General features: G+C 43.2%; 1 protein-coding gene across 2 annotated transcripts in view; it reads left to right on the forward strand.

Annotated features, from left to right (window-relative positions):
- MAP4K5 (mitogen-activated protein kinase kinase kinase kinase 5) overlaps window positions 1-26220 on the forward strand; it is a 525125-nt gene that overhangs the window by 399472 nt on the left and 99433 nt on the right. For both annotated transcript variants that reach the window (XM_085626992.1, XM_085626993.1), the window contains 2 exons: window positions 8250-8308; window positions 15298-15401. In XM_085626992.1, coding sequence (XP_085483118.1) covers window positions 8250-8308; window positions 15298-15401 — 163 coding nt within the window. The remainder of the gene's footprint in view (window positions 1-8249; window positions 8309-15297; window positions 15402-26220) is intronic.

Below are 26220 nucleotides of genomic sequence, written 5' to 3' on the forward strand. Positions count from 1 at the left end.
CTTTCATCTTTGATACTAGCTTCTTATATCCAAATCCCTACAGGTATTTTGACATTTGTGCTTCAAGATTAGAAGAATGTCATTTCCAATTTCTCATGCTGCCTTGTAGCTTCAGTATTTATCCCAAACATTTTCACTAAGCTGATGTTTGTGATAGCAGCACATCTGTTCATGAGAGTTTCCATTTCTTCCTTTCCTAGATTGCCCAATACGGGAGTTATATTGTCCTTTTTTGGACATGTGTATCAGAGTCTGATTCTCTCCCACTAACCGCTTCTCACTTGCAAATAATACATACCCTTGTTCACTGTCTAGGATTTGTACTCTGCTTTGGAAAATAACCTCTCATTCCACAGCAGCTCCTGTAGTTCATGGGAGCAGTTTTGGACACAATGAAGAGGTTTTCTGCCTCGAGAGGGAGTCTCCTGCTTTCTCCGAATGTTGCGATAATTGTGTCTGTGGACCCAATATTACAGCCTAGCATGGGAGCTGTTAGACATTCCGTTTCTCCCCAAGTTCAGTCTATATATGGTGATAGTTCAGAGACACCATTTTGGTGGGAATCTCTTATGACCAATTTGGCACCAAACCAGTTACGCTTTAATGAAGTGTAAGACCTGTCTGCACACGGTCTCTATAATACCTAAAAGTGAATGCCATATCACTTTTCACGATCTGGAAACTGATCACCAGTTTGCAACTTTGCAATATCTTTGCAGACAGAGCATGTGCTGGTCTTAACAGAGAACATCAGAGCCAATGCTTTTTGTCAACAGTAGATCTGGAGTGGGTTCTTTCCATCTTTGCAGAGGAACGTTGAGCTTTTGGTCCTTAGTCATTAATCGTGATGTTTCAGTTTATTTTACCCATGTTGTGGAAACAGACAATTTCTATGGTGATGGGCTGATCAGGCTGAGTACAGTGTTTGAAACATTGTGAAACGGGCATGAATCATGGGCCTTCTAGTTGGTTCACTCCTCCTGCACCTTTCATAGACTGTGGACAGCCTAATGGCGCAGAGGAGGAGGGAATTCTTCATCAAAACATTCCCACTGCATTTATTGATCCCTGGAGCTGTATTTTAGCAAAGCCGTTTGACTTTCTCTTTTCACAAAAACAATGTTTACACATTCCATACAAAGAGGTTTTTAGCCTGGTGCGTTTCTTTTTTGTGTGGATTTGCTCATGTTATGGATATTACCTTCTCCTTGATTACGGATGGCCACAAATGAGCACTGAGAAATGTTTCCAGTGATCGCCTCAGCATCACCGTTCTTAAGATCCCCTTTTGTTGAGATTATGAAAAGATGTCCAGAATTATTTCCCTGCAAAACGTGATTTATTTCAATGGAATTGAGGGTGGTGTTACATTTTGAATGGGTAAGATATAAAGATCATTGTTGCAATAAGTGATACCTAACTAGGTAAGCCAAAATTATTTTCTGCTTAGAGTAATCTATTTCTGTCCTTTTTCAATCTCTTATTATGCAGTTTACATTGGTTTGCATTTTAAGCTAAAGCTGGGAAGAACAAGAATATTGAAAGGACAATAATTAAAACAATGAGTTAGTAGATAGTGTGTTGATAATTGGGCTTTTACAATCTTCAATGTACAGAGGGAACAAATAAAGTTATTAAAATACAGCGATCGGGACATTTAGATAGAGACAACAGCCAGTGAGGAAGAGGACATGAATGAATATAGGGTTAGTCAGTTTCCAACTGGGCACAGTCTATCCAAGCTTTGGGTGTTGGTAACATCACACTAATTGCTAAACATGTTTTTCCCATCAGGATCTTTATTTTGGTAAAGCAATTTATCTGTACAGCTGCCAGTTTGACAGATTTATTCAGGACATATACTTATTACCTAGATGATGAGAAACCTTACTTATGATGATCGTTAAACAAATATAGAAAGCTGTAAAAATAAGTTTTATTCTGCTCAGGTGATTCGGTTTCAGTGAGTTGCTATTAGTCTATTTAAATGTGGGGCAGTACTTCGAAAATAACAAAAATAAATTGCCATGAAGGATTCCTGCCAGATGGTAGAGAACTTCCAGTCAGAGGGGGTTATTATAAAATCTTTATGAATTAATAAAAATTAAAACTTGTTTAGAGGTTTAAATTAAAGGAAGTGTTATTTCACTTTTGTCTCAGTCCCTTTGACCCCACTCCAAAATGCACTTCTCCTACCATTTATAGAAACATGTGACTAAGAGGAAGGGACCCCTCAGTTTTATATTCTAGTACAAATAGGTTAGCTTATTCGGATGAAACTATGCCTTTGCCTCACTATTTTTAGAAAGACCTTCCATTAATTGCCTGAGCATTTGGACAATACACCTACTTTTTATCTGCAGTCATGATAAAGATTCTGATCACTGATTACGAAACTACCTGTGTATAAATTTCCAGTGCACACAGTACTCATTCTGTATCGCTTCCTACATTAAAACTGTGTTTTTTCTGTTGTGGATTATAGATCTAACCCCTCCCATTCTATGTTGGTAAAAAGTGATTGTTAAACTGAACAAAAAAACTATCTGATAGAGACTTTTAGCCGCAAATTCCTTACCTTAGAACGTTCTCAGGCATCGGACTGGATCCGGAAGATTTTTGAGCAGTACCCCTGTGTTCCGGTAGGTGGCGTTCGGTTCCACGTCTGCCATGTCAGTGACGGAAGTGACATGGGCTATGTCTACATAGGCACTACCTCAGCGCATTGACGTCAGTTCTTTCCTTTCCCTGCTTGATAGCTCTGATCTGGTCTGAGCTACTCCTTGGTCATGTTTTAAAAGGCCTTTTTCGATATTTTGTCAAACATTTTTGAGAATTTTCTCCTGGTGTAAGGTTATGTCACCCAATAAACTGGCATGTTTCAATCCATGTGTGGACTGTCAAATGACGGTGACTGACACTCGCTCGGTGTGTTTGTGGTGCAAGGAATGGGACCACAACTCGAAGACCTGCAAGGACTTCCACACCATGCATCCCAAGGTGCTGAGGGAACGCTCCCTCAAGCTCCTCACCACCCGACGTTGGTGGACTCTGTTTTACTCAAGGCCCCAATTGCGCAGAGGGTCCCTGAACCTTTCTCGGAGCCCTTCCCGAATTTGTTGTTGCACTCCAAGTCGTTGGGTAAGTCCTACATACACAAGAAGTCGAAGAGATCTTCAACTTCATCGTGCCCTTTGAAGTCTTCCGACAAGGCACAAGCGCATCAGCATCTCAGGCCCCGCGAATCGGCAGAACCTGAACTTAGGTCTTTTCTGCGCTACCCTAATTTTTCCGGAGCAACCCCGCCCTGATTAATGAGTTATGTGAGGCCATGCGCCTCATATTTGGGTGGCCAGCCCCTCTGGAATGCCTCCCAAAACCCCCTCCTTCCAATTACTATACTCTACTCTGACACGGAGTCGGATGGACATCGTTCCATGCTAAGACTCTGGCAGCGACCATGTCCAAGCTTCCTGGAGTGGAGCCAGTGCCTTATTTGTTTGATGGGCCTGGTGAGGGCGACAAATAGGAGGGGGTTTTTGGACCCTTATGGTCACCAGAAACCAGATGAGGAACAGGACAACTAGTGTTAGGAACTGGCGGAGGCCAGTGAATTAGACATCTCATGGGACACGGGCCTGGTCTCTACTTCTACCTTGGCAACGGAGGAGGGAGTCTCTTTTGCAGTGGTGGTGTGTATGGCACCGAGGTCTTGGACCTTCACTTGCCCACTGAAGTGCTTCAGCCGGGAGTCACTTTTTCGGCACCCCTACTCCCCTTCAAAGAAGCCCTTAAAGACATCCTACGCTGTCCTGGTCTAAACCCTGCACAGGGGCTCCTGGGCATAGGGCAATAGCCCTCCGCCCTTGCCCCCCCCCCCCTCCTGGGGTGTGACAGTTTCCTTTCCTAGCACCCCACTTCGGAGAGCTTGTTGGTCCAAGCCTCTACGTCCAGAATTAATCTTGCTGCGTTTCCGATCACTCCACCGGATAGGGAATCCATTAGGCTGGAAAATGCTGAAAAGAGAATGTTCTCATTTGCCAGCCTAGCACTGTGGTCGGTGAACACTGTGTACCTATTAGGCCATTATTACAATAAGAGATGGAACTCAATTGTGCATGTGCTGCCTGTGGTCTCCAAGGAGGCCTGGGCCTTGTACACCCAGGCGATTGCTGATGGACGAGATGCAGCTGAGTTCTCCATTGGGTGTGGGCTCGACATGACGGATTCGCTAGGTTGATGACGTTGCGGCGGCAAGCCTGGCTCAGAAAGACTGGCTTTACAGGGGATGTCCAGGTTTCTGTCATAATTGCTTTTGCCATTTTGTAGAGAAGGTGGACTGCGAGTCTACGGCCAGGTCTTTGGGCTTGTCTACAGCCCCTCATAATCCCCAGTCCACCTTCTGCCCCTTTCCTGGCCAGGGAGGGGGCCTTCAACCTCGTCCTTACCCTTCCAGCCGTCACATCCACCAGGCTTCCCAGCCCCACAGACCACATTTGACAGGTAGCCAACGGTCAGACCCCTCACCCTCCTCCCTATGCTATGGTGGTGCAAAGGGCAGTTGAGGTTCTGGACCTTCAGCTCTCTTCCGTGGCAGTCAAGACGATTATCTTGACAGAGGTCCTGCAGCCAGGTGTCTCTTCAGAGCCCTTGCTGTCCTTCAACAAGACATTAACTGATGTCCTACTGGGAACTTGTTCCAAGCCCAGCATAGGGGCTCCTGTGAATAGGACAATCACCCCCCAGCATCGCCCTCCACCAGGCGACCTAAATTTCCTCACCAACCACCCTACCCCCGAGAGCTTGGGGGACCAAACCTCTACCTCCCTCGGCATGTTCCCTTCCGCACCCACAGACACGGACTCCAAGAGGCTGGACAGTAGTGTAAGAACATTTTTACTTCACCATTCGTTGTGGTCTCGCTGGGCAAAGCGATTTCATCGGCAGTGGCTGTTCGACACAATGCCTGGTTGAGAACTTCTGGCTTTTCAGGCGATGTCCAGGCCTCTTTCATGGACATGCACTTTGATGGCACCTGTCTCTTCGGAGACAAGGCAGATATTTTGCTGGAGTGCTTTAAGGACTCACAGGCTACGGCCAAGTCCTTGGGCCTCTCAGTGGCCGCACCTCCCCCGTCTGCCTTAATACCACTTACATGGCTACGGAAGGGGCTTTCACCCACGCCAGTTATACCCCAGCTACAAGAGCGCGCAAGTTCAGCAACTTCTGCACAGCAGTGGGCATGGCTTGTTCCGACCCAGTGGTTCGGACGGCCAAAGGTCAGGTCAGACCCCTCCCCCCTCAGCCTCCAAACCTTCCTAGTCTGGCCGTTCCAGATCATGGGCAGCCAGTTGGTGGCTGGATCAGCCATCACGTCAGGCAGGTGGCTTCTCCAGATAGTCCAGAGGTGGCTACTCCCTCCCCTTCAAGACTACCCCTACCTCCATGCCTCCAACTTACGCCTAGCTGACGGAGGATCACCTGACTTTGCTTCAGGAGGAAGTCATAACTCTTTTGGCCAAGGGAGCCATAGAGAGGGTTCCGGACCCAGAAGTAGGCTGTGGTTCTTATACCTGCTTCTATCTGACCCCAAAAAAGGGCAAGATTCTATGTCGTATTCTAGATCTGCGAGCCCTCAAATACTTCCTCAAAAAAGAAAAAGTTCAAGGTGCTCACACTGGCTCAGGTCTCGTCAGCCCTGAACCTAGTAGACTGGATGGTAGCGTTGGTCTTGCCGGACACCTATTTTCACATTCCTGTTTTGCCTGGTCATCGGGGCTACCTGCAGTTTACGGTAGGCCACAATCACTTTTAGTTCACCGTGCTCCCCTTTGGCCTTACCAGCACCCCTCGGGGTACCAGTCTTCTCCTATCTCGATGACTGGTTGTTGAAGGCAGGCAGACTCGCCCCAGGCTGTCATCTTCCACCTCCCAACTCCAGTTGGCTGGGGTTCACTATCAACGTGCCGAACTCCCTTTCATGCGCTCGCTTTCTTCAGAGCGGTTCTGGACACAGTGCAGTTTAGGGCCTATCCTCCAGAGCAGCAAGTCAAGATATTCAGACTGATACCGATGTTTCAGCCTCTCTCCGTGGATTTCAGTGAAAATGACTGAGGCTACTGGGCCTTATGGCCTCCTGCATCCTGCTAGTGACACGTTCCAGATGGCATATGTGGCTTTGTAATGGGACCTGAAGTTTCAGTGGACGTAGCATCAGGGGAATCTCTCCAACATGGTCCAGATCTCAGAGGGATCTGCACAGGGCCTGCAGTCGTGGTTGACCAACAGCATTTGGGTCAGAAGCAGATCCTTCTCCCTTCCCCAACCAAACCACACAATAGTGACAGATGTGTCACTCCTGGGATGGGGCGGCCAACTGGGAGAGGTGGAGATCAGAGGACTCTGATCTCCGGCGGATTCCGGACTCCACATCAACTTGATGGAGCTCCGAGCAATTCGCTTGGTACTGAAAGCCTTTCTTTCTTCAATCAAGGGAAAGTTGGTTCAAGTGTTCATGGACAACACCACCGCCATGTGGTACAACAACAAACAGGACGGGGTGGGGTCCTGGACCCTTTGTCAAGACGCACTGGAACTTTGGACTGAACAGCAGGCATGCCTCTGGTGGTTCAACACTTGGCAGGTTCTCGGAACTGCCGAGTGGGTGAAATCAGCCGTCGATGCCTAGCGTTTCACAAATTGCGTCTCCATCTGGAGGTGCCATAAGGTCTTTCAACAGTGAAGAAAGCCTTGGTTAGATCTATTCCACTTTGCCAAGAACTCACAATGTCAGCAGGTTTGCCCGCTGGAATTTCCAAGGCCGCTCTTGCTCGGAGACGTTTTTCATCTTGAGTGGAGCTCAGACCTCCTATACGCCATTACGCCCACACCACTCCTGTCCGTAGTGCTCCAGAAGATCAGGAGCGACTGAGCCAAAGTCAATCTTGTGGCTCCAGACTGGGCACGGAGAGTCTGGTATCCCAAGCTACTCCAATTGAGCATCAATTCTCTGATCAGGCTGCCCCTTCGTGTGGATCTTCTGTCGCAGCAGGGGGAGGACCGCCTCTCGAACCGGTCAACTTCCCTAATAAATGGGTGCTTCGCACTAGGGCCTCTTTCCTCCTGAAAGCCGCAGATTCCTCACTGGCCCACCCATCCTCCCTGCACTGTGGACAGGTTTCTAGGGTCAGGGCTGATACTTTTCAGGGCCCGAAAAACACTAATGTCAGTGCACTTCATGGCTCCATGCTTTTGGTTTGGAAATTAATGAAAACTAACTGACATCGGCATGCTGAGGTGGTGACTAAATAGATGACATGGATGTCACAACTGCGCAGAAGACGTCACGTGGAGCAGACTGACGCCACCTACCGACCCGCAGGGGTATTGCTCGAGGACAAACCTTCTGGATCCAGTCTGACGCCTTGGAACTCCAAATGTAAGAAATCTGTGGCTAGATCATGTCTCTATCAGATAAGGCATTACCGAAGGCAAGTAACTTGTCCTTCAGGTGCTGGACTATGTAAGTGTTTTAGTGATATTCACGTTAAGTTAATCACACTGGCTGGACACTGACTTTGCTCTTCAAAGCAATTTTGCCAGCAGGGGATCTTTTGTGTGGCGCCGGCCTGCTGGAATGCTAGAAAGATCCTGCACTAAGATGAGGTACATCATGAGCTGATACTTGAGCTTTTTCCTTATGGAAGGCTTAAAGGTATTCTGCCTCCTTTTGTTGGTAGCATTCCTATGGTAGCAACCATTTTATAACTAGTAATATTATGATAGTTTATTCATGAATGAAAAAATGAGAAGATAGTTTTACCGGTTGAGATTTTACTCCTGAATCTCGGAGACTCTGTTAGAGAGGCACTCCTTCAAACGCATCATCTTGCCATGGGTGGTGCTTACACTTTTTGTATGTTTTTGTTTCTGGAGATGGCATAATTGTAATGACTGTTGTGTGCCCTTCAAAAATTAATTATGAGAGACAGGCAGGCCTGTGGGCAAAAGTGCTCTTTTCTGCAGCTTTAGCCTGAAAGCATGCAGGAAACTTTGCTCTGCTTACTGAGCACATAACTCAGGAGACAGGTTTTAATATAGCTTAAGATTTAGTTCTGATGCCTTCCCTGCCTTCCTTTCCAGCTTAAAAATAACTGGGCAAAAATGTGCCATTATAAATGCAGTTGTTTTCTTTGTAGTGTGCGTCATACTTATGGTTCAGGATATTTAACACTGTATTTAATTTTCAGGAGGTTTGCTTTAACAACAAAAATCCCTGATACAAAAGGCTGTCACAGATGCTGCATTGGTAAGTTTGTTTGTGTCAATATTTTATAGCTTTATTATTTGAATTTGTAAAAATATTTAATGATGAAAGGTCTTTATTAAAGGTTTTAGGTAAATGAGTTGAAACAGTCAAATAATGTAACAAAAATGTTGTGGTAGTCGTTATGTGTTCCATGTTCTAAACAAATAATGCCTATTTGCTGTAATGTTTTAGAAAGGTGCTCTATTTCTTCTGTAGATTATCTATAAAACAATCCTAACCTCTGGGCTTAAACTATGGAATCTGTTTAATGTCTTGGAAGCTCTACTGAGTTGTGCTAGACCTACTCACTGAAAAAACAATCCAGATCACAGGGTTGCTGGACAGACTGGGCTGGGCCCTAATTGTAACAACTGGGGTCTTACACCACTGCTATCCTGAGGCACCTGTACTGCGAGCCCCCCAAGTGGGAACCAGTTACCCCTTCTAAGCTAGACTCTGTGTAGCGAGGTACAGCTGTCTATGGCTTATTAAGGTGAGTTAGAGGCTCCGAACCTATCCACACAACAAAGAAAACTCAATAAATCGCTGCCCAGTTAATGCCTTTGCTTTTAACAATGAAAAGTACTTCATTATTTATACATATTACTAAATACTAAGCTCAAACTAACTAATATGTGGACATTGTCAGGTGGAAATGCCTACGGTGACACCCGCATTCACATGTAACCAGCAACACGCCTTTTTATCCAGCTGTGCAGGACAGCAGACTGTATTTTAATAGGTGTACAAGGGTTACAGAGAGTGAGACTTAATTAGTGAGACTTAAGCTAAGGTAACAAAACACAGAGTTCCGAAATCAAAAAGTCTGTGGAGGGGGGTGTTAGCTGGTCAGAACCCCCTCTCTCTCTCTCTCTCTCTCTCTCTCTCTCTCTCTCTCATTCCCTTTATACTTCAGTGTTTTTATCTAACTTCCCCACCTGTGTACATTTAAGAAATATTAAGAGGGTTTTACATAAGGTGAGGAAGCTGGGTAGGGTACCTCTCGGATCCTGAATAGGAAACATAAGTTGAGAATATAAATTATCTAGGAAGGCTATTGTTACCAACAGGTAGATAACTCTCTGTAATCCATACGTTCTTTCTGCACTGCCTTAATCTGCTTTTGAGCAGGGGCTTTAGAATCAGAGGCGAAATAATCTTGGAATAATATGCAACAAACACCCAAATTCAATCATCTTTACTCTGTTGATTTGTTAAAGTGGTACTTGAAGCGAAGTGTGGCCGAACAGCTCTTGGAGGAGTGCACATAAGACCATCAGTGTCTCACTTTTGTGTCATAATGTACAACGTTGCAGTGCAAGTTACGATCCACCTTGATTGATTGGGTTTATATCTTGCTGCGTGAGAGTTACTCATTTCAGGACAAAGTACTTCTGAAAGTACACCTTAAATTAGCGGAAAAGTTAGTTTAGTAAAATCTATGAACACAGTCCCTAAATTGCCAGATATTCAAACACTTAGGGCCTGATTTAGACTTTAGCTGGCAGTAGTCCGGCTGTCGGGTGTAGGAGGACATTACCTCAGCCACCCTGATAACCACCGGCCCATCGATCCTCTGTGTTTTGAAAGGTACCACGTCACAACGGTTCACTTCAGGGTCCAAAAAGATTAGTTGTCAGTGGCTGTCGGTTTTGATGGCCATCCCCAAATAAAAAAACAATTCCCCCCAAAAACAAGCTCCCAAAGTGGGAATTTATTTTTGAAAAACAAAAAACTGACCCCCCACACCCTGGGAATTACCTCTAAGGGTGTGGGGCCATTATTATTTTTCTGTCCCAAACCCCAGGGTTTTCATGGCGTGACAATAAAAAAAAAAAAGACAACACATCTGCACCCAAAATAGAGTGGGAGGTGTAATGCCCCTACTCCAAAGGCTCCTACTCCTTTGGAGGAAACATTTAGTCAACGGAGTGAACGGGGGCTCTGTCAAAGGAAACCTCTAAATGAGGCATATAAACTAAGAGTTAGGCGGACTACTCTGTTGTATTTGTGACAGAGTACTTTTTTCGCCCAGCACCCAACCAGGCCCTTAATTTGCTCATGAACAGTCTGACACCTGATGAGTTTACCAGAAGACGTAAGGAACAGAACAGGACCTGTAAGTAGTGTTCTTTATTGGTTCTTTATCCCTCCGTTCACTTTCTTCTCCTTTATTTCATATGTCATCTTTGTATTCACCAAACACATGCACCTTGCCCTCTTTTTAAAGTTAATGTATGAGCATATACATCAGGCTTTCTATGCTGCCCTTTTGTTTGCACTAGTTCAGTGCAGATTTTTCATCCTATTAAGTAATTTATTCCTTAGTGGACCTTTACCCACTTCTGAGTGTTCAGATGAAGCATCATTAAAAACTGATTGACCATCGGTTTCAGGTTTGAGAAAGAAACTCTTGCGTTTGTTTCTGGGTGCATAGACGTCTGGCAGTCCAATCTCCCCTGTATTTTCCTCTTCAGTATTGTTTTTTCTATTTGACTTTATTTGTTGTTCCATCCCTCCCATTTCAAATTAATCTGTATTTGGTATGTCAGTTAAAAAACTATTTGGGTGACACCAGGGAACTTTACCCGCTTCTGAGTGTTCAGATGAAGCATCATTAAAAACTGATTGACCACCGGTGAACTTTTTCTGGGTATTCTTTTACAAAAGGATAAGAGAGGCTCTATTCTTTATTATTCCGTGCAGTGGCACTTTTCAACCAAGACATATTTTTGCAGCAGATGATGCCGCCCAGTCTGTGACTTTGGGAGTCATCTTATCAAAGGTTTCTTACATCCAGTAAAATAATGATGCTTTAAAAAATGGATGTTGAAAATGATCATATCTTTTAACTTTACGATAACTTAGCCTTCTCGAACTTGGGAGCAACAGTTCTTAGCTCTTGGTCGAAGTGATTAGAGCACACCTTTCCAAGAACGTTTGTTGTTGCATTACAGAATCTTCAGATTAATAAATTCAAAAATCCACATCTTTAAATGAGTGATATGAAAATTAAATGTCATGCTTAACATTAAAGAAAAGGTTTTAAAAATTCCAAAAAGTTAGAAAGAATCTGTCTGTTAAAAACTACCTAGAAATGACAAAAATGATTGTGTGGCAATTGAAAGATGTTATCCTGAGTTGTGTGTTTTTTTTTTTACCTACCTGTGATTTTTCTTAAATGTACATAACAATTTTTGTAGACTTAAAGTAAACGATCAGTTTCATAGAGAGGACAGGACTCTGCAGGTTGTGGTGTTCTCAGACACTGGAGGAAAGCCTGGGATCTGGAGAATTCAAAGGTCTCAAACGACATGGAAACTAGACTGTATTATTTAGAGATGACCACGAGGTTAAGGCTCTGCTGATTGTGTGAATTAGTTGTGTTCTTTTGTTCGAAGTGATCCTTACCGACAGTGTTACTTTATCAATTGTGCATTTATAAGGCTATGCTTATCATTTTGTTAAATAAATATGAAACCCATGTTCGAGCATGTGTTTCTATTGGTTGCCACAATTTTTCTGCTGTCATGACTGTCTCTCGAGATGTAGAATTGCATTAACATCACCTCCAAAAACCGTTCTGAGCTCAAAGCAGTCTACTGAAATGTTTCAGTTTTGAGAAAGAAACTCTTGTGTTTGTTTCTGGGTGCATAGACGTCTGGCAGTCCAATCTCCCCTGTATTTTCCTTTTCAGTATTGTTTTTTCTATTTGACTTTATTTGTTGTTACATCCCTCCCATTTAAAATTAATCTGTATTTGGTATGTGTGCTGGATGGAAAACTTAAGGCTTGCTAAGTGAATGTTGAGTGTAATTTGTCTTTGTCAGTTAAAAAGCTATTTGGGTGACACCAGGGAACAATTGAAGGATTTTAAATAGTTCAGCACTATTCTTCCCATTTATTTCTGACTGTAGTGTTTTTACATCTGACCTAGAAACCGCCTTAGGTATCCCACCAGTGTCATGTAATCATAAATATGAATGAATAAATCAATCATTCATATATACATACATTTATAGAGGGGTCCAACCTTTTAGTTCATTAGTTTAAGCTCTCATTCACATTTTACTTCCACCCACCACTGCTTACAGCATTTGGCAGTGGTTAAGCTCTCTTCTGAAATTAACTCTTTTGCATTGTGATAGATTGTGTTTCATCTTTATTAAGTGTGCCCATCTGACTAAAACAAAGTGCACTACAGTACCAGTAGGCAAGTGCTTTACTTTGCCAATTACTTTTCTATCTGCTTCCCAAGGTTAGACCCAGTGAGTTAGCCAATGCTTGTTAAATAAGCTGCTGCAGTGATTTCCGCTCATTGGCTTCTTTTCATTATAGCAGGATTTACTAGTTTGTACATCCGTTTCCCTTCCATATCATGCATCTACCACATCAAAGATCTTGTGGAGGTTTACCTCTGTTTTGATCATTGTAAGACCTTTATTGGGGTAATCCGTTAAATAGAACACTATACAAACTGAGTTTTTGGCACCTCATAAGTGGGAATTATTACTCAACTGAACCCATTTTATCAAGACCAGAATAAGGAAGAAATAAGTTAAAACCTGCACGGCTTAAAACCCATGCCATTCTTGTTACATGGGGCTGTGTGAAGTGGGTACATTAATCATTTAGCTGTTCCAGCAGTATGACTAGTGCCCTGCAGGGAGAACAAGGATCAGAGCAATAACATCATTAACCCACTCAGGTGCCTTGCATGTTTGCTGTGAAACAGGCATGTTACCATTGTATGCTATTTTATGATGCTTCAAACCTGAGACAAAAGATGGCACTCCTCTCTCTTTAGTAATTTTGTTAAATACCAGTGTTAGCTTAGTATTACCTTCTGAAACGTACTGGATACATATAAATCTGTGCAAGAGGTGTGTTTATTTCCTTGTGTTCAGTGGACCGATCAGCTAGTGCTCAGCACTGATAAAGATATAGTGGTGTTGAGAGCGGGGTCCCCCCTAGGCTCTGTTTTCCCCTTCATAAAAGCTAGTCAGAAGCCGCTCAAAAACAGAACCACTACAGAACCATCAGGTAGAAGAATGGGGCTAGGACTGTGAAGACAGGACAATCAATAGAATTAGGGCTAGGAGATCAGGATCTGTTAGAACAAAAGGACTATGAGGAGAAAGGCCAAGTCAATAAGGTCAGAGGTTCTGGAGGGCCAGATCACAAGGACTAAGAGTTTGTGTTTGTATAAAAAATATTTTTTCTGGGCACTGACACTTACTGTGCCACTTGTATATATTCTATGCTATGTGCCGATTGATGGGTGCATTATGGATAAACTTTGAATATTGATTCATGGAATTTTAGGACACCTACATACATAGCTAAATGTATCCTTTTGATATCTTTTTTATTGTCAGCTATGTACAATACAATTACCTTTTCATTTTATCTGCCTTGAGAAAGCCCCAGGCCTGCTCGCCGGGAAGGGATGAAACACGTTTTGGCTGTTAGCTTCACATAAGATCTGGTTCAATGTTTGAACCTGCAACTTTGTCTAATTATACATTAAAACAGAACTTTCCAGTCATTATTTGGATTTATGAATTTTGCATATGGAATGCGATCAAGAAGATAAACAAGTTGATTTTGACCTCTAAATCTCGGATGCATTTGCTCTAGTGGGAAAGGGGCATCTCCCACATTGAGGTCAATCGAGAATATGGATACTTCACCCTATTATAAAGGGTTTGTGACTCTTGAGATTCTTTTCAAAACACGTATTGTTTTATTCTTTACCAAAATGTTGTATTCATTGCCCTAGAAAAAAAAGAATGCTACGTTACCGATCATTTCCGGATCGCCAATTTTAAAAAAAGGGCACTAAAGTCATGCAGAAGTATATGATGCCTTTTTTGTAATATTCGGTATGCTGTACAGCATGAACTAAAGACATTGGCAGAGCCAATAGATTGCAAAGGCGAGTTATATTGACTTTGCCAATGCTTGATCTCCAGCTGCTGCAGGATCTGCAGATAGAGCAGACTTCCCTCACTTGTATCCCTCTGCACAACAGCTGGGTCTGAGTCGGTTCGCTATCAGCTGCAGGTGGGTCCTATTTATACTCGGACAGTTGTCTTGGCTATACAGAAACACGCAGGATAATCTAAATTACTTTCATTTTCGGCAATAACTATTTTTTGGGTAATGATGAACGGTATTGGCAAAGCCAGTAGGCGATTGGTTTTGCCATTGCTTGTTTTTCTAAAGTTCTGCTCTGCTTAGTTGTGTATATGTCACACTGCAGTTGAGGATTTAGGTGGAACTGATTTTTTTTTATAGAAGAAGGCATCTATGACATGGGGATACCTTAGAGACTCCATGAACGTGGGTATTGAAGCACCTCGTGGCACCCCTAATGTTTGGCAGATTTAGTTTGAACACAATAGGATGTATGAGGACATGATCAAGTACCCCTTCAGAAGTAACATGACAGGGGTAAATAACTGTTTTCCCACTCTTTCTGAATTTCATGTCTCACCATTAAGCAACCCCACCGCTCTAAAACCTTCAAGTGAGGTTTTTTGTCTTTATACAAACCCTACTGAGGCAGGCTCCTTAGCTGTCTGTACATACCATTTTGACAACTATCCCTCATTTAAAACGTTAATTTCTGGGATGTTAAACTTACTGCACCATTATTTTCCAAATGGAATCAACCAGATCTTACCCCATCTGCTCATCTCTTTGGATGATCCATCCCACACATACATAGAAGCCTTACCTTCATTGTCAAATCTCATATTAAATGTGTTTAAGTATTTTGGCAATGCTTTGGAATCTATTTGAAAAGTGTAGTATGCATCATAAAAGTATTGACATATTTATCTTTGATGCTTTTCCTGTCTTATGCATGGATGTGCTCCTGAAATGGTCTTCTCCTCAAGAGTGAATTCTTCTAATATATATTATTGACAGATAATACTTTAAATGTAACCACAAGTGAATGAAACCTTTTTGTTTACTTTCAGTAAGAAATCCTTACACAGGGCACAAGTACCTCTGTGGTGCTTTACAATCTGGAATTGTTTTGCTACAGTGGTATGAACCGATGCAAAAATTCATGTTAATAAAGGTATGTTTTTATTTTCTTTGATTCAGACCCTTATATTTCTTACTTTGATGTGTTGCAAAACAGTTATTACTGCTGTTTTATCATTAATGTTGAAACAGGTGTTTTCACATTTTTATTTTCATGCATGTTGCTTATGTATAGGCCTGGGTGGTAAACTTCGCTCCGTTCGCTGAGTTTTCTGCACTCCGCGGAGCTCGCGGAGTGCAGAAAACTCTGCTTCGCGATGTGCAGCGGAGTTTTTCTACGCCCAGGCCTACTTCTGTACATGTATTGACCTTTTTGCTATTAATGCATTCAAGACTGTTTGATGTTTCCCAAAGCATAGTCATTGTAAAAGTCCCATATATTGACCTTTTTGCTAGTAATGCGTTCAAGGCGATTTTAGGATTCCCAACGCATAGTCATTGTAAATATACCAGTATTAATAATATATTCATAATTTGAGTGTATTAGATTTCATGATCAGTGTTTTATTTTAAGGAATATCACAAACTTACTGTATTCTAAAGAGAAGTGAGAAGACTGTCCTAATATCTTAAACCCTTGTTTTGATGGCTGCATGCTACTTTACTTAAGTTGAGGCTCCAATATATTCCACTATTGGCAATATCTAGGATCCAGTATAGTGTGTCATGAGCTTCAGTGACATCCATTCCAGTTTTTCTATACTTTAGAGACCGTTAATCCTGAACTATCAAGAAATTTCTTGTCTTTGTTATTTTTTATGATTTTGAGATTCTTTATTTCTGTTTCTTTCCAAGTCTTCGGGCTTGAAACCCTACACCCAATGTTATTGACAGATGTTGGTAATTAATTCATATTCTGTGTGTCGTTGGTGATTGAAATGAATAATAATGTAACAGTGTGTGAGCTATACTCCTTGAATCATCCTAAAGAATCCAGGGTGAAAGAGTAACAGCTATTCTGGGTTTCTGCTTGAGAGGCTCATTCGAAATCCAGGTCTAGACCTTGTTAATGTAGGTTTCCTCATCAAATATCCCAAAAAAGACAGATGAAACAAAAGTGCTCCACCTCTTGTCATGTGTACAAAGAGAAAAGAAGAAACATTATTCAGACGCCTTCTCAAAATCTATTCCAGTATCGAGAGGTTACGTCTGAAGGATCTGGTGACCGAGCCATCTTTTTGTCCATCTTATACCCAGGTTTAGTGTTTCTAAAAGCTATGTTTGCTATTGCTGTCATTCAGCGATGTCTCGCACAAGTTCAAGTTTACTTTTGGTCCTTAAACCTTCCGTTGCGATTTAATGCCTTTGGAGTCATTGTGAGACAAGGACTCTTGGAGTAGACACATGCATCCAAGGAATACCTTAGTTATATTCAGTAAAGACTTTTTAATTGCTGTTCTCAAGATTGCAAAAAGAGGGACAGGGTCAAGACTGATTTGCATATAGCCAGGTCTAAACTGGGGTGGCATGGTGAGCAAAAGAATGATGGATTTAACTCAGATCTCTTGACTGGGGGTGAATGTTTTGATTTGTTCTGCATTCCGTTCATCAATTGTGTGTCTTTTGCTTTCTCGTCCTAAGTGCTCCAGGTATGCACAGACGTGAGTCCTGGGCTCACTGTGCCACTGGAATCAAGCTATCCTGGCTGGACAGGGGTGAAACCCTGAAACTGGTCCTAGGATGCTTGTTTCTGGTCCAGGGAGGACCTGGCTTGGCAGTTCTGGCTGGACTGTTCCCATGAGGCACAGGGTCAAGACTGATTTGCATATAGCCAGGTCTAATCTGGGGTGGCATGGTGAGCAAAAGAATGATGGATTTAACCCAGATCCCTTGATTGGGGGTGAATGTTTTGATTTGTTCTGCATTCCGTCCATCAATTTTGTGTCTTTTGCTGTTCTCAAGATTGCCCATCCACCTTCAACCTCCTCCTTTCTGGGCATGGCTCTCTAATCTCTGTTAAAGACATTCCTGTTTCTAGTATTTTTGTCTCTGTATTTTAGCTTGCCCTCCATTGAGCAGAAAATTGGGTGGAGCTGATGAAATTTTGGGGAAGGGACATCATGGAGCTATGCTGTTGCAGCGTCACTTCTGGGAGTGATGTTGACACCTCTGTGCCCAGGTGTTGGATGGGTGAATTGCTTCGAAATGTTTGACATCTAGTCTGACACCTGACCATACATCCAGGATGAACTATCTACTGAAGTTAAAGCATACATTACAAAAAACAGGAAAAATATTTTTCTTTTTATCAAGACAATATTTGAATGTAACTTTATTAAGATGGCTTTGAAGTGGATTTACTCATTTGGTTCACTGACTCAGACACATTACTTTGAGCTTCCTAGTTAGGCTAAATATATGCCAGATTCTTCTCGGCAGGCAAGAGACTACAGTACTCTTGTGAACATCTCTGAAATGCGTGGGTATGCAACCTGAAAAGGGCAGAATTTGTAGATTTGAAAGTGTTTGAAGAATGTATGCCTACGATTACAGTTTTTAGAAAATGTTGGGATGAGTGGCCTCCACTAGGCTCTGGAAGGTGGTACTGCCATGCCCTTGCCTATTTTTTGACAAACATTTGTTTTTCCTCTACTTAGCTTGACAATTCTGCAAGCCCACTGGTGGTGCTCTTCATCATTTCTGATTGTTGCTGACATCAGTGACTAACACAGTTGTCAGTGTGATTCTCGACAAAAGGCACAAGTTTTTAAAAATGTAAACTTGACGGCAGACTGCCTACCTTTCTACCCAGTAAATATCTGTCCAGTCCCCATAACTGTAGTCCTTGGTCTTCATCAAGCCTTGGAACATGATTGTAAGAGGCATGTTGTACGTGTTGGAAGGGGGACTGCTGGATGATGATAAATATGATCCTGGATAGAGATATATGTGTGTGTGTGTGCGCGCGCGCGTGTGTGTGGGTTTGTGTTACTATCCTTGTGGGGACTTGGGTGTGATAACACACTCACGCTGTGGGGACTTGATTGCACTGTGGGGACCTGAACCCAAGTCCCCACAAGGCAATGTCTTCTAAATGATAAAAAATGACTTCAGACACATCTGTGTCGATTTTTACAACTTTTTAAAAAATTGCCTTGTGGGGACCTGTGTTTCTCCAAGTGTGTTTATTTTTTTGCTCAGCTCTGCCCCTGTAGACAGGAGCCGGTACTGCAGCCTTAAACACACTTTGCATTTAAACACACCAACTGCACCAGAATAGCACAATTACAGCAGATAACACAGACCTTTAAAAGGGAAAACGGCTGAATCGTGCATTTATCCACATATTTTTATGCACATTAACTTTTTCTCTATTTATAAAAAAATGAAATTTTATTTACTATCGAATTAAGACTTTTGTGTTTGAAAATGTGTTAGTGGTTTGATAAACATTGTTAAATGCAATTTGGGTCAGTTTCAAATCAAAGAATAGTTCACTATTGCTGTTTGACCTTATCTGCATTTGCAGAAATGGTAGTGCATTGCACTGCAAAACAATATCAACTGATCTGATTATTTTTGTGCAAATAACTGAGAGTTATGCACGTTGTTACACTTTATTGCCAGGTATCCTGAATCTTTACTTTGGTTTGCCCTTGTTTAGATATTAAAATACATAATGGAATATGACCTTTTAGATGACTGGGTGAGTGAGTGAATAGATTTGGGAAAGCACTGCATCAGTTCCTGATAGTCTCAGTTATGTTCCAGTTGAGAATGCCTGTGTATTTTCCATGTTCACATTTTGTCAGGTACTATCTGCCAATATTTACATGGTGAAACTGCTAGCAGAAAGTATGGAAATTTAGTGTGATAGCTCTCATTGCACATATTATCATCCCTCATTCTGAGCAGAAACACTCTGAATTGTGCAGCAATATTGCCCCAAAACAAAACCACGAGATTGGGGGATATATTTACTAAGATGTAGCGCTGTGTTTGCATCACAAAGGTGTCACCCAAATCAACGCAAAATCCGTTTTTTACAAATTTACTTTCCAGCGCAAAACTTTTTTTGCACTGGAAAATAACTTGAAGATAACGCAGAGCAGCACACGTTGCTGCTTTGCATAATTTAGCACCAAGAGGGACCCTCCATGGGTGGTGCATGGGCATTCCCATGCAACCACCAAATGGTTTTTGATGCAAAACCCTATTTAATAAAATAGGTAGACAGGGTTTTGCATCATAAAAAAACTCCCACCTTAACCAGGCACTATCACAGAGAAATGCTTTCATTTCTCCTTTCTTTTCCTACATTGCAACTGTGCTGCACTGCACAGCACACATGCAAGGTGGGAACAGTTTCAAAGTTAGTCTAAGCATAGTATTTTGTACAGAAGTGTTTCCTTTTACTACAAAACCTATGCTACACTCACGGAAGCACCTTTGCACTATGGTGCAAAGGTGTGTGTGTGTGGTGCACAGCAGCACTTTTCTGCACCGGTGAGAGGCAGAGGGGAGGAGATTGCCATATTTCTGTGAATATGGCGCTCTCCTACCCATGCAGTGCAGTATTTGCGGCTGCTCCACTGCGCTGCTTAATAGTCGCAGTGTTTTTCCTAGAGCGCAGTCCTTCAAAGTAATTTCTCTGAGGTCAGAATGTGGGGGAAAAAATCTACATGGAGATTACAAGTAATTAATCCATGCATTATTATGCCCTGCAAAGCTTTTCAGCGAAAGCTAAATTATGACTGCTCTGCAAAATCGATGGTGAGAAAATCTGAAACATGACACTGAAGGTATCATTTAGATCCTATTGTAAGTAGCGGGCGCAAAAAATACCGCAGCACAAATGTGGGTGAATTTTTATACTAGATTTACCAATTTGTTTTAAAACATGGCAGTAATGCACGCATTTCGTTTTTGCACTTCACCCTTTCCATGTGCTATTACAATCTACTAAAAAGGCAGGTTGCAAAAGCATGTTCAAAATATGCGCACAATATTAACTGTGGCAAGGCCCATTTTTTGTACTTGAGTCGAAATGACACTGCGTACTTATAAATGTTGTTTACTCATAACCTATAGCAAAAGAAACAGCATATTCACTGGGCCATCAGAAATGTGACGTTTTTTAATAATTGGAAGTCAATAAAGGTGGTATTCTAGCTTCACGTCCGAATCGAAGTTAAGTCTGAAGTTGGAAGGATGTCCTTTATATGAAAAACTTTGTACACATATTTTGCAATTGCTCCGTTTGTGCTTTCATGAAGATAGAATATTAAAGTCTTGCACCTATAATAAAATGTATTGCTTAAGTGTTCTGAATCTTAACCCTTCCTTAAGTTAATTCTAAGCAAATTCTGTCAATAAACCTGCATTTGGAGATGTGTCCTACTTGCTTATGGGACAAATGTGCCAGAAAGAAATATAGGTTTCAATCATTTTACACTTTCCATGTTGGTTCTGCGGGCAGCTGGACTTCTTTAGAGTTTGGCAATTTTAAAAAATATTCGATTTACGTGGAAATAGTAATTGTTTTCAAAGTTACACGAAGAGGACTGATAGCCCAACTAGAAAGCAACTACATATACCACCGTGCTAAATGCCACATTTCTTCACCTGACCTCGGCTGCATGGCACGCCCTGCTTTCAGCAGGAGCTCAAAACACCATTTAATTGATTACATTAACATATGTACAGTTGCTTAGCAACGGCTTCCATCCCCCCAGACCACCTCTGAACATCCAAGTGTTAACAAACTTTTAGGAGCAATGATTCTTTGCCTTCCCGCAAGCAGAGAAAAGTGAGCTTCAGGAACATGTATGACAGGTGCATCTTACATGAAGGGACACCATGTTTGAATTTACACCCAAAATACCTTTCTGTTAATTTCCAGTCTGTGCCTGATCTATTTGTTTATTTTTTAACTTCAGAGAGGGCATTATTACCAAATGAGTGAAGAGCCAAGTCTTTAAGGCTACTCGGAATTGGATATGGCTGGGTTACTCAATGAGCGAATGTATATGGATAAAGAATTCTTGCTCTTGAAAGTCTGATAGGAGAAAGAATGACCACACTTTCTGGCCTTCATGATCCTATGAACTGTAAGAATGAAATAATTGGTAGAACGAAGCAATTAAGAAGGTTAATAGAATTAAAAACAAGCATTAGCATAGCCAATAGGTCTCGCTTTTGGGACCTTCTAAGTATTTAGTTATGCAGCACAATATCCTTGGTGCAACCACATCAACTGTTGCATGTCTAAACACTTATAAGGTCCCAAAGGCGAGACCTATTGGCTATGCCAATGCTTGGTGTGGTTGTGTGTGTGGTTGTGGTTGTGTGGTTTGTGTGTGTGTGTGTGGTTGTGTGTGTGGGTGTCGTTGTGGGCGTGGGTGCGGTTGTGGGAGTGTGTGGATGTGTGGTTGTGTGTGTGTGGTTGTGTGTGTTGTATGTGTGGTTGGGTGTGTGGTTGTGTGTGTGTATGGTTGTGGTTGTGTGTGGGTGAAGTTGTGGGAGTGGGTGTGGGTGTGTGTGTGGATGGGTGGTTGGGTGTGGTTATGTGTGTGTGGTTGTGTGTGTGTGGGTGGTTGTGTGTGTGTGGTTGGTTGTGTGTGGTTGTGGTTGTGTGTGGGTGCGGTTGTGGGTGGGGGGTGTGGTTGTGTGTGTGTGTGTGTGGTTGGTTGTGTGTGAGTGGTTGTGTGTGTGGTTGTGTGTGGTTGTGTGTGTGTGGTTGTGTGTGTGGTTGTGTGTGGTTGTGTGTGTAGTTGTGTGTGTGGTTGTGTGTGTGGTTGTGTGTGTGGTTGTATGTGTGGTTGTGTGTGTGTGGTTGTGTGTATGGTTGTGTGTGGTTGTGTGTGTGGTTGTGTTTGGGTGTGGGGTTGTGTGTGTTGTGTGGGGTTGTTTGTGTGCGGTTGGGTGTGGTTGTGTGTATGGTTGTGGTTGTGTGTGGGATTGTGTGTGTGGGATTGTGTGTGTGGTTGGGTGTGGTTGGGTGTGGTTGGGTGTGGTTGGGTGTGGTTGGGTGTGGTTGGGTGTGGTTGGGTGTGGTTGGGTGTGGTTGGGTGTGTATGTGTGTGGTTGTGTGTGTGTGGTTGTGTGTGTGGGCGTGTGTGTGGTTGTGTGTGTGGGCGTGTGTGGGTGGTTGTGTGTGGTGTTGTGTGGGTGGTTGTGTGTGGTGTTGTGTGGGTGGTTGTGTGTGGTGTTGTGTGGGTGGTTGTGTGTGGTGTTGTGTGGGTGGTTGTGTGTGGTGTTGTGTGGGTGGTTGTGTGTGGTGTTGTGTGGGTGGTTGTGTGTGGTGTTGTGTTGGTGGTTGTGTGTGGTGTTGTGTGGGTGGTTGTGTGTGGTTGTGTGTGTGTGGTTGTGTGGGTGGTTGTGTGTGGTTGTGTGGGTGGTTGTGTATGGTTGTGTGTGTGTGGTTGTGTGTGTGTGTGGTTGTGTGTGTGTGTGGTTGTGTGTGTGTGTGTGGTTGTGTGTGTGTGTGGTTGTGTGTGTGTGTGGTTGTGGTTGTGAGTGTGTGGTTGTGCGTGTGGTTGTGCGTGTGGTTGTGCGTATGGTTGTGTGTGGTTGTGGTTGTATGTGGTTGTATGTGGTTGTGTGTGGTTGTGTGTGGTTGTGTGTGTGGTTGTGTGTGTGGTTGTGTGTGTGTGTGTGGTTGTGTGTGTGGTTGTGTGTGTGTGTGGTTGTGTGTGTGTGTGGTTGTGTGTGGTTGTGTGGGTGGTTGTGGTTGTGTGTGTGGTTGTGTATGGTTGTGTGGGTGGTTGTGTGGTTGTGGTTGTGTGTGTGGTTGTTTGTGTGTGTTTGTGAGTGTGTGGTTGTGCGTGTGGTTGTGTGTGTTTGTGAGGTTGTGTGTGTGGTTGTGTGTGGTTGTGGGTGTGGTGTGGTTGTATGTGTGGTTGTGGTTGTGTGTGTGTGGTTGTGTGTGTGTGGTTGTGTGGTTGTGTGTGTGTTTGTGTGTGTGTGTGTGTGTGTGTGTGTGTACTGCAAAAAATATTTGTTCATCTCTTTATCGAGCTATTATTGTCCATCTTTGACTTACCAACTTGCATGTACGCTCTACTTCACGCTTTCTTTGTGTACTTACTTGATTTTAGACTTCAATCCCTTTCCCTACCTGGGTGTTGTGCCATCTCCCCAGGTAGCAGATGCAAGCATCTCTATGAGGCAATACACATCATAAGTTAGAACTAGTCTGACTGTGGGTCCAGAAGTTGACAGAATCTATCCAGCAATAAGGATAGTCTGCTTCTCGAGGATTGGAGCAGCACACAAACTATTAAATGTGGTAGATCCTCAGGTTGACTATGACATCTTGCCTTGATCATCAGATAAGTTAACATTCTGGGCCATTCAGCCAATACTGAGATCATTGTGCACGGCTTTGAGGGCTCCACAACAGCATAGAAGAGGCCAAAATGACTATGAGTTTAACCTGGGTGTGGTTGGCCTGTTCCCTCCACAAAGTCGCCTTGCTTCTACCTACCTCCAGTGCATATTTTCATGCAACCAACAATTTCTTTTTATTCTCTTTCAAGTCTTCATAGTTCACTCTGCCAGATCAAAATTGCCAGCAACTTGTTTTAGTAGACTGATACTGCTTAGCCACTTGGGAGGCCGAAATTGGGCGTGCGTTTCACGAGGGGGAGTGGGGGAGAGCCTTGGAGTACCCTAAGAAGGTCTCTAGGAACGCACGCTTCAAGAACATTCAATATTACATCCTGCATAGGGCCTATTTAACACCCGCACGCCTACAACGGTTCTACCCTGACACTCAGTTCCTCTGTCCCAGATGCCAAGAGCAGAACGCAGATTTCCAACATATGTTCTGGAATTGCTCCATCATCAAAACCTACTGGCACCACATTCACACCGCACTAGGTACCCTCACGGGGCTAACCTGCATGACCACATGGGAGGCCACCGCCATAGGCATCTTCCGCGCGGGTAAGCAACACAAGGTGCGGACTCGCTTCCTCTCCCTGGCGGTGCTTTTGGCCAAACGCAGCATCGCTATGCACTGGCGCTCCCCCACAGGTCCACCGCTGGCGGCTTGGGTGGGAGCTACACACAAGTGGGCGGCGGCAGAGGAGGAGACGTTGCGGGAGGAGGAGGTGAGCGGGGTCCGCAAACACCACATATCAATGGAATGGGCCATGCTATTGTACCAGTTCAAGCAGCTATCCCCGGGTGCAGATCCAATAGACAACCCACTCACACCGTCGGCCCTGCACGCGCAGTCACAGACCCCGCCCAACCAATCTCTCGACACTCCGCCCACATGATATCCTTACATACTCCAAGATCGATTATGCTAACGTAATTCTAGGTCGACCCCCAATAGGATAGACACTCATGGGACACAGTGGTGCCTTACCCCCACGACGCTACATACCCTCGCTGATGTCATTGGTTGTGCCTGTTCATGCCTCCCCCCCCCATAGTTTAGGCCTTCGTTTTACCCTAGTTTCTGTGCCATATCTGGAACCTGAGACACCGGGGTATACACCTCATATCAAGTTTGCACGTGGGTCATGCTCTCCGATGACGTATCACGGATATATGCAGATGATGTGTACCACTATGGAATGTACAATCTGTTATAACTATTTGAATGATCTATACGATGTACAATGTGTCTAATGTAAAAATGGCAATAAAAAAAAAAAAAAAAAGTTTTAGTAGACTGATACTGCTTAACTCTGAAAGTGAGAAAGCCTGCCACTTACAATCCCAATCATACATTTCACAAGCATTACTGTGTGGACTCTAAGAGTAGAGCTGGTGCAATGTTTGACAGAGCAGAACAGTAAAATGTAAAATAATTTAGCGCATGTTACATTTATAGAAAATATCAACCACATCACACACTGAGATTCTAGATTCAGCACAGTGGTTAAAGACTAGAGTACTAGGGTGTCATTCTAGACCATCAGTTCTGATGAAAATTCCAGCCACTGCTTCTTCCTCCTTGTGTATCTAGCCCAGTGCCACAAGGTTCTTTCCTAGAGGAGGTGGCACCATCGCCTCTGTTGTGACTGTGTCCCTTCTTCAGAGCCACATGTAAGGGCCATCCCTTCACCATAATGTAACTTCCTCCTTTTCCACACCCTTCTATGTGGGTTCAGAGCCTAGCTCCTTTTATGTTTCAACTTTTTTGTTTTTTTATCAAAACATTGTGACGGACTCAAGTAAATTCCATTCCCCCACCCAAAAACACAATCTTTAAATTGTTTTGCGTTCACTTGTCTGTTACAGTCCTGCACAGTGTTTTTTCTTTGGTACCTCTGTGCTAAACATGACTCAAAGTCCTGCAGCAAATGCTCCTTGATGTATCCGAAGGCCATCGGGTAACAGGAAGCTGAACTCTAGGTTGGCAAACATAAGAAACCAAGTTGGTCCCACTTCAAATTGCAAGGCGATTCCCGGCCGTGCTTCTGTTCGCCGTTTTCGAGTAAGTCAAAGATAAACTGAAAAATTCCTAAAAATTCCAAATTGGGATCTTTGCCTTCCCTATGCGTACAATCGAGGGAGAGATCTCATTGTTGGCTCTCTAAAGTGATTTATTTTCTGTAGCCGAAGTGCAATGAGTTACCTGAGACATTATTGACCCCACAGCAAATCCGGTCTTAAAGGAGACCACACCGCAATTCTTGTTTTACAACCGGATAGACTCCTTCCTCTTTTGCCAATATTATATATATTGCAGTCCTGTTCTGTATATTCATAACCATCATCCAATCAGACCTCCGCAGGCAGGGCCTTCCCCAAAGTCAAATAACTTTGTGCCACATCAGGAAAAAAAAGGGAAGGGGCGTGAGAGGATTATTTTGGTGCATAACACTTTCTCCCAAGCTAGTGTACATCAATCAAAAAGTTTAATGTTCTGGAAAATGTACTTAAAGGGAGAT

This window comes from Triturus cristatus, chromosome 9 (assembly GCF_964204655.1).
Source record: "Triturus cristatus chromosome 9, aTriCri1.1, whole genome shotgun sequence".
Classification (NCBI taxonomy): domain Eukaryota; kingdom Metazoa; phylum Chordata; class Amphibia; order Caudata; family Salamandridae; genus Triturus; species Triturus cristatus.